Below are 8,947 nucleotides of genomic sequence, written 5' to 3'. Positions count from 1 at the left end.
CGTAGATAATCGAGCAGCAGACGCACCAGTGAACTTATCTGATCACAATTACAGCTTCTCTGTTAGCACAACATGCAGGCTTCTGAGCCTCCACCAGGAACAGTGTGCGGAATTGCCATGCTCAGAGGCAGAGGTGGTCGCCTCACCTTGCACAAAGAGTCCCCCACAATCAGATCAGAGGCCCACATCAGACTGCCAAGTGGACTGCAAACTTTCCCACAGTCCATCCAGAAAGGGCGCTGAACCCAATCCAGGCCCCAGCTCTGTGAAGGAGCCTGGCCTGACTCTGGCGGAGGACAAGGCTTTCAAACCGAGCCCTGGCTTCTCCTTAGACTGCAATAACAACGTCAAACCGCACAGCCCCGTGCAGACGAAGCCTCCCAGAGTGTGTGAGCCCACGGGGTCGGGGATTTCCAGCGCTACACTGGAGCTCAGCTTACCCACCGGCCTGCCCACGCCGGACCATAAAAGTCTGCGTGACCAGGAAGAGGGGGAGACGACCAAGGCCCAGACCCAACCCCGGGCTGCGGCGGCCCACCCGTCAGACAACCAGCGGAGCAGGACACCCAGGAAGCAGGCACACCCCTGCCGCAGTGTGGACCCACGTGACCCCAACCTTCAGGGAGTCATCTTTAGTATGAACTCCAAGCTGGATGACAGCAGCAACCAGTGTCGCCTACTTATAACCTCAAACTATAGGTACGGCTTGGCTAGATTTATAGGCCTGTGTAACGTGACTAGCGTTTACCCTCAACCTTGTGCTGGGCTCTCCTGAATTATAATGTTGCTTTATGCCTCCGAGATGTCACCCACTCATTGGCATCTGCTTTTAATATTGATATTGTATGTAAGCATACCCTCCGACCGCATGGTATTAAAGTACAAATTAATAAAAACGCAGTCTATAATTAGAGGCAGACGGGCTCTTTTCGGGCTGCCTAAGTAAGCACGAGGATGGGTAAAGAAAACAGAGCAGCCTCCAGCGGCACTCTCTCTCTCTCTCTCTCTCTCTCTCTCTCTCTCTCTCTCTCTCTCTCCAAACACCATGTGTGCCACTCTTCTGCCTTTCCCTGTAGCCCAGCTAAAACTCTCCTCTTCTCTCTCCTCCCCTGTCCACTACAGAAAGGAGTTGCGCAAGAGGGCCTGCGGAGGCCGGAGGTGCCGGGCCCTGCGTCTGCCCAGGGAGGCCAGCAGCTCGGAGGAGGAGTGCGAGTCCTACAGCCTCTCAAGTGAGATCCCAGTTCACCCCACCAGGGGGCAGTGTTCACTCCTGACCTGACGCTATCAGACACACAGGGATCCGGGAATGCACTCTGAAATCCCCAGAGAAGAAATCGGCAGCATTGTTCTCTCTGGGATTTCAGCCTCTAGTTGCCATCATGTTGTTGAGCACCAGTTAATATAGTCAGTATAGTTATAAAATCAGGACCAACTGGTGAATATAACCAATAAGGGTTAGATGAGGGTTGCAGCAATTATCTTTATGTTGACCTTACACTCTGCAATAAACTAGAGCTGATGCCCAATCTCTACAGCATCATGTAACTTACTGTAATGATAAATAAAATTGCATACCTGATAGTGTAAGTGTAGTAGTCTATCAGAATGCCTTATGAGGATATGTTTTTGTGGCTCACTTTGTAAAGCGTCACTCTTCCACTGTTGAGGTCGTAGGTTCAAGTCTCGGGGGTGGCATAGATGACCTTCATCCCTTCTCAGTGAAACACAGTAGGTATGCTGTGATGTTTGACTTGATGTTTTGTGTTTATGTCCCAGCAGAGTCTAAGACCTGTGCATCGTGCTGCACCAGGAAGACACCCCTGTGGAGGGATGCGGAGGATGGTACGCCTCTTTGCAACGCCTGTGGGATCAGGTGAGCATGCGGGGCCAGGGGAAAAACAGGCTCACAGGCCTGCCGTCACCCAAATGAATGCCCAGATCTCCAAAGTTTGAGATCTCTTCTGTTTTTACACACACACCGCTAGCGCGTCGTGCCAAACAACGCCCCTCAGTGTAACCTACGGCCTCTCAGGGCTTATTGCTTAAATGTGACATGTCCTACTGTTTTTTATTATCTTCATTACTGATTTTTTCATTTTTTGACTATGAAGCATCTGAGTTCTTGCCTCTTCCCCCTGGCTCTCATAGGTATAAGAAGTATCGTGTGCGTTGTACAAATTGTTGGCACATCCCCAGGAAAGATGGCAAGTCCAGGTCCCAGTGCTTCAAGTGTGGAGACGTGCTACGGCTCACCTCCACCCACAAACGTGCCGGCTGGTAGGGTATCTTCTCAGCCCGAGGTCGGGCTCCTTTGGTGGTCACCTCCCTTCCTCTCCACTGATGGATATAGCCCAGGATAAGTGTAAATTAACTTGACACCCACCTCAGTTAGCGCCCATCACACTACCCAGTATTACATCAGCTGCAAATCAGCAGTAAAGCGTGAAGGGAAAATTGGAGAGGAGAGGATACTGTTTGAAACTAAGAGACGAAAGGCAAGTAGGCCTGTCAGTACAAACTCCAAAATATTATTTGACAACTGCACACTCCAGACTGGGCCTGGGATCACCCTGGCTGAAATTAGATTACTCGCTGTTCTCTCTCTCATACACACACACACACACACACACACACACACACACACTTCTCTCTCTCTGCCATACACACACACACACACAGACACACGCATGCGCGCACACATTTTTCAGGAATGAACTTGGACTGGGTATTTTGTGCAATGCTGTTCCCTATTTTATGCTTGATAGAACATAAACTGAGGTCCCTGAAGTTGCTGTGTGTATTGGAAGGTCGTTACGAAGGCTTTGGAGAGTCCTCTCATATGGGCGATCTTTGATGGCAAACAGATGGTTAAAAAATATACAGTGCCTCTAATAATATGTTAAGTTATTTTTTTTATATTCGTTGTCACGGAGTTTGTTAGGTGAAATTTAGTTTGTTTTGCTTGTTTTTTGAGTAACATTAACAGTGTTTGTTTTGTTATTAACAGATATGAAAATATGAATCCTGTGGTAATATGCCCACATTTGCAGGATTGTAAATTAAATTATATTTGAAAGAAACAAACACTGAAAGTTTGTGTAGGCTTCTGTCTCTGAGGATATGATCACACACTGGTAATTGGACACCCATTTTCATATTACCCATGTTAATAGTGCCTACAATAGTGTGCTCCAGCACTACATTTTTTTTAGCCACATGGTGGCTTTGCTTATTTGCAGACTACAAGGTTTTCAGAGCTGCTATGTTATACTCATTCATATTTGAGACACAAAATTATATGGGACTATATATTTCATAATTAAGTAGTCTAGTGGGTTTTAACAGCGGGGTTATGGGCCAGATCTATGCACAATTAGTTTACCAGCCAGATAGGATTCTTGTGATTGTGATACATTTCTTTTTATGTTTTCCCCTAAAGAAAACAAAATAATATTTAGATGCAATTTAATCATTTGAACAATCATATTATTACATATTAATACCATGTTGCCCGTTTTTTTTTTTTTAAGCCTCAGTACCAAGAGAAGCTTTAATTCAGACAGAAGTCATTTAAGATAAAATGACAGCCCATATGATTTTATACAATGGGAATGGATATTGATCATTTCAATGTTTTACATAAATAACAAAATGTTCACAGAAAGAGCTTCAAACAAACACTTAAGACTATTGCGCTCAGGCCTCCAGCATCTAATCTGCAAATCATTTCAAGGCGTGAATGGATTGGAAAAGTTTTTTTACAACGGCTTTACGCGTTTTCAATAAATGGGCATCTACTCGATTACATCATGTGATACTGATCCCTTTCTCGCCCTTGGGAAGCTCTATGAATCAGAGAAAATGCGTAATGCATTAGAGAATAACCTGCAGCCTTGCCAGAGCTGCAGCCCACCCACATGCTCGTATATATACCCCTTGTGACTGGGTATCAACACAGGAAATATGATAATCCAGTTAAAGAGTACATTTACCTACATAAATAACCCACGAACGCACCGAAGGCGTTTCATTTGCTTGTTTAGTGTATCATTAAAGTCGGATCGTTTGTCTGTTCTAGGAGAAATAAATACAGAAAAGTGTTATTTAAATTCCACGTGTTTTGAGATTAGTGCATAGGTCGGTGAGGGAGATAAGCGTTTTGAGGAATATTTTATTTAGCCTAGGCCTACTCTGTGTTAGTTTTCCTCTCGAAAAAGAACATGTGTGGACAACAATGTTGGGTGCAATATCATTGTTCCCTTGTCCCCTGGAATTAAGAAATAAAGATTTAGAAAAGATTATCTGGAAAAATATCCAAAAGTCCAATGTAAAAAGATACAAATAGGCTACCTAAAAAAATCCAGCTACACTCAGCAGGCAGTCATTAACGAGACCCGTCTATTGAATTAAACGAAATAATAATTTAAAATGTTAAAATGTTCACTGCAAATTTAGACAGTGTTTCAACTTGTAGGCTAATTGCCGTGATGTGCTTGGTGTTTTGATACCAACAGGATGTGTAAATAAATAGCCCACATTTTGTGCGTGTGTTTGTGTTATTTAGCGGACGGCTTCGATAATAAAATAAACTCTGTTAGGTATGTATCAATCGGGCATTAGACCACATGCAAAACTAAACTTTGTCTTTTCAATCGCTCCCTAGATAGTTGGACAGAAATTATTTCCCATATTTGTATTATTCGTCAATAACTGGCGATCTTATCCAGGGCGAATTACAGAGAACTAGCCCTATTAGCCTACTAAATAATTTTCTAAGACAGTCTTTTGGTATCTTTAATGAAACATTGGTGACTGGTGAATAGTTTCGGCTCCTTTCAAGAACAGCGTGCGCTGTGACATCACCGTCTCCTGATCTCATTACGGGTAGGGTTACATGAGGGAAAAAAATAAGGAGGATGTTGTTTTTATCCTAGAAAAGGAAGTCATCCTCATCACATGAAAACGCATAGAAGAGCCCAGCTGCGAGCCTACAAACACGGTATTGTAATCGGTTTCCAGATTGTGACTGTTAGTTCTTTGATCCCCCTCATCCTGGGTGGTGGGGAACCGCTCACTTTGCGCAGCTTTTTTTGTGAATGAACAACTTGAAGGCGGCCGCTTCGCGAGAGCATTTGCCTGCGTCAGATCTCCCTCATCCCGCCTGTTGGCGCAGGTGGCATCAGGTCGGCGCGTGGATTATGATATTGGACAGAAAATCAATGGATGAGTCCGATATTGACGTGGTCGGAGACGGTAACAAAGACGCCAAAACTCAGAACGCCTCTCCGCTGGACATTGCACGGAGCGTAACGGAACCAAAAGATGCGTCATCATCTCCAAGCCATGAAGAAGAGGATAAGGAAGAAAACAACTCGTCTGAAAAATGCAGTCCAACTACGGCCAGGAGTATCACAACGGTGAAACCCCCTTACTCATACATTGCCTTGATAACTATGGCAATCCTCCAGAGTCCCAAAAAGCGTTTGACATTGAGCGAGATTTGTGACTTCATCAGCCAACGATTTTCTTATTACCGTGAGAAATTCCCAGCCTGGCAGAATTCAATCCGACACAACTTGTCCCTCAATGATTGTTTTGTCAAAATGCCACGCGAGCCGGGAAATCCCGGTAAGGGGAATTATTGGACTCTGGACCCCATGTCGTCGGACATGTTCGAGAACGGGAGCTTTTTGCGTCGAAGGAAGCGCTTTAAACGGCAACACTTCCGTTTCGGTACGGTAAAGGAGACGCCACTGGAGCTAACCGGCTTGCCGAGCTTTGCCTACGGTGCGTATGGAATGGGCACCGCGCGCTTTCAACTCCCCTGTTTGGAGTTATACAATGTTGGCATGGAGCATCACGCGGGGTCGTCCTGTTCTCCCAACATTCCACCTGTTAGCAGCATCTTGCCGGCGTTGTCCACTCTTTTCTCCAGAACTTCAGGTACACGACCGAAAGCGTTTCTTCCTTCGCAGCCACTTGCTTTTGAGTCGCTGGATACGACTCGCGGAACTCCGGTGTCCACAGCCCTAGTCCCTGGTTCGCCGTTTTTACCACCGATCGCTCTCCATCCAGTTGGCACTCAGCATCTTCTAAACCTGCAAGAGTACCACAAGTTTCATTCCCTCCACAGTCCAGGCCTCGCCAATAAACTTTTACAGCACCTTGGTGACGCCAGCACTTAGTTGTTTAATTACAGGTACCCAAGGTGGCATCACTTGGAACTGTTGCCACGGCGGTTCTTAAATATCACTATTCAAATAACTCACATTATTCAATTATTGTTGACATTATATTAATGATTCACCAGAGTAAAGTCAGCGATTTTGTGTAATAAATTGCTTTTTTGAATATGCAACTGATCATCTCATGTTTCTCCAAATAAAAAGCATTTAGGCTACTTTATTTTTTTTTCTAATTTGGAATGTTGTCGTGGCCTAGGTCATATATGCAAATTATTTTTTAAAAAACATATTTGCTTTTAAAAATAAGCTTGTAAAAAGAATATGTGTATTGTTTATTTAGTAAATGGGCTACATGTATTCTCTTTAATTAGGCCTAGGCGAGACTTACGGACTGTGCACCAGTTTGTATTTTGTTACGCTCTGCAGTTGGAGTAAATGTAAGCAAACATGATAGTTAATTAAGATGTTCAGAATTAGGAAGATGAAAAACACGATCTAAATATTTTTTTTCAACACGGTAATTTTGCATTAAACTACAAAAAGCATTGAAACAGATGTTTAGCCTAACAATGCATTTGGCTAGATTAAAACAAACAGCCTAGGGTAGGCTACTATGATTTTAGACACTAAGAGTTTTTGATAAATTGTCTGGCCTTATTCAGGTAAAGTGGTGAATATAATGCCAATTTCAAACAACATTGCAAATAATTACAGCCAAAATATTTGGACAATATAATTGCATGTTGGAAGACTATGTTTTAACTGAGGACAACACTGCAATAATTCTAATCTTTTGCTGAAATGTCAATCAGAATCTTGGGGAATTATGGGTTTTTCTAAATTCAATACAAATTTCAGCAACAGAGTAGACTGATATAAGCATATTGTAGCTATGAGGTAATGTATAAATACAGGGGTCCTTTAAATAGCTGGCAGTCTAAATCTGTGTAAAGCATTATGGCACATGAGGAATGTTTTAACATAAACATAGCAAAACATAAGCAAATCATAGCTGATCAAGCGAGCACCACAGAAATGATCTTCCGTCTTTTAAAGAGTCTTTGCTTTTCAGTTGCATTTTGTTCTAGTTTCATATGACAGAAACCCTAGTGTGGATATCCTCTCCATTAATGAATTATAAAGAAAATGTCATTTAAAGGTAGTTTAATGGAGAGGATAGAAGAAATGGGCTTTAGTTCATGCTAAAAGGTTATGCTGTTGATTTGTAAATTAATTTGGTTTCAGTAGGCCTATTGCTACATTTCCATACCGGCATTCAGTTTGTTACGTGTTTATAAGTTGGACAAATAATTGTATAATGTCTATTTATCCTACCCATATGAGCACAACACATGGAGTTGATGTACTATGCCTTTGGATAATATTTCACACAGAGACATGCACACAGGGAGGGAGTATGAGTCAGATGCTTAATATAATTCTCCTGATGATTTGAACATGTAATAATTGTGACATTATCATTTGGTATTATTATCATATGGACATACACATAATATGTCGCCCTGCAATTTTACTTGAATTTACATTTGCCTGAATCAAGGCATCAGGGTGAGCTCAAGTATGTGGTGGAATATTTCACTATCGGTGTATAAAATATTTCACTATCAGTGTATAGAATATTTCACTATCTACAGTATGTATAGAATACTTCACTATCCGTGTAAATGTATGAAAGGGAAAGGAGTGTTTCACAGCCAAAAGCTCTTTATTTCGCCCACATGCTGTTCTGGTTCGGTGTTGTTATTGAGACACTCTCAATAAGTAACACATGAATGCTGCACAACATATCCTGTAGTGCTCTTACACCACTTATCAAACACATCTGCGTACCCAGACTTCAAACATGATTTCGGGACTTTGGGCTTCATCTACAGTCGACTCCAGCGTCCCTTTTTTTTTTTTTGCTGTGGCTAGGTGCTTTGTGCACGGCCGTTTGTTATGTCTCTGGTGAGCAAGCGATGCTGACCATGGCGGGCAGCTTCAGGGCACCACACTTTTGCCACCTGCAATGCATAATTTTGGGGTAGAGAGAAACGAAACACACAACTGAAAACTGAAGCTTATGCAGTCCATAAGGAGATTAAAAAAACAAAAAAAATCAGGCAACATGAGTGATGGTTATATGTCTGTAAATGTCATTGATTGGGAAATGGTAGTTTTGTGTTTGTGTTTGTGTTGATGTTGACGGGTGTGTCTGAAGAGAAATTGGGGGCTGTTTACTGTTTATTTGTTTGTATTGCACATGGTCGTCACCCATATTTCTGTGTGACGACAAGCTGAAGTAGTCGGTCGCGATGATCATCTCACCAAAGAGGAGATTATCTCAGTAGGTCTGAGGAGTGGAATTCCTCTTCTGCTACTCTCCTTCCAAGTTGAAATGGAAAAAATGCGACGGCACGAGTATTTTCAGAGCGGTATGTATCTAGGGGGTGGTGATAAATTAGTTATAAATGTTTAGACTCATGGGAAAGGGAAGGAGTGCTACACAACTGGGGAGGGAGGGGGGGGGGGGGGGGCAGAGATTAATGATGGGTAGAGACGCTCGCACCTGACAAAACAAACGCAGAAGGCGCTGAACTCTCACACTCCCACTGTGTGTGTGTGTGTGTGTGTGTGTGTGTGTGTGTTAGAGTGAGACAAGTAGTCATTCATGGGGCTACAATTCATGGTAGCAAAATGTTCATGGTGTGTGTGTGTGTGTTTGTGTGTGTGTGTGTTTGTGAGGGAGAGGGAAAAGATTC

General features: G+C 43.0%; 1 protein-coding gene across 1 annotated transcript; it reads left to right on the top strand.

The window, feature by feature from the left end:
• Positions 1 to 5,197: 5,197 nt before the first annotated feature.
• Positions 5,198 to 6,188, top strand: LOC143132526 (forkhead box protein D2-like). Its single transcript, XM_076292104.1, has one exon. The coding sequence runs from the start codon at positions 5,199 to 5,201 to the stop codon at positions 6,183 to 6,185; it is 987 nt and encodes a 328-aa protein (XP_076148219.1). The 5' UTR covers position 5,198; the 3' UTR covers positions 6,186 to 6,188.
• The last annotated feature ends 2,759 nt before the right edge of the window (positions 6,189 to 8,947 follow it).

The sequence above is a fragment of the Alosa pseudoharengus genome, unplaced genomic scaffold (assembly GCF_046254945.1).
Source record: "Alosa pseudoharengus isolate Yale_2024_CS ecotype anadromous, Long Island Sound unplaced genomic scaffold, YU_APseudo_1.1 YU_APseudo_1.1_scf_1, whole genome shotgun sequence".
Lineage (NCBI taxonomy): Eukaryota > Metazoa > Chordata > Actinopteri > Clupeiformes > Clupeidae > Alosa > Alosa pseudoharengus.
Note: the sequence above shows the minus strand (reverse complement) of the source record. Positions and strands in the feature narration are given on the sequence as shown.

What these genes read in the sequence shown, in the direction of transcription:
- LOC143132526 (XM_076292104.1), top strand. Translation starts at nt 5,199, where the DNA reads ATGATATTGGACAGAAAATCAATGGATGAGTCCGATATTGACGTGGTC.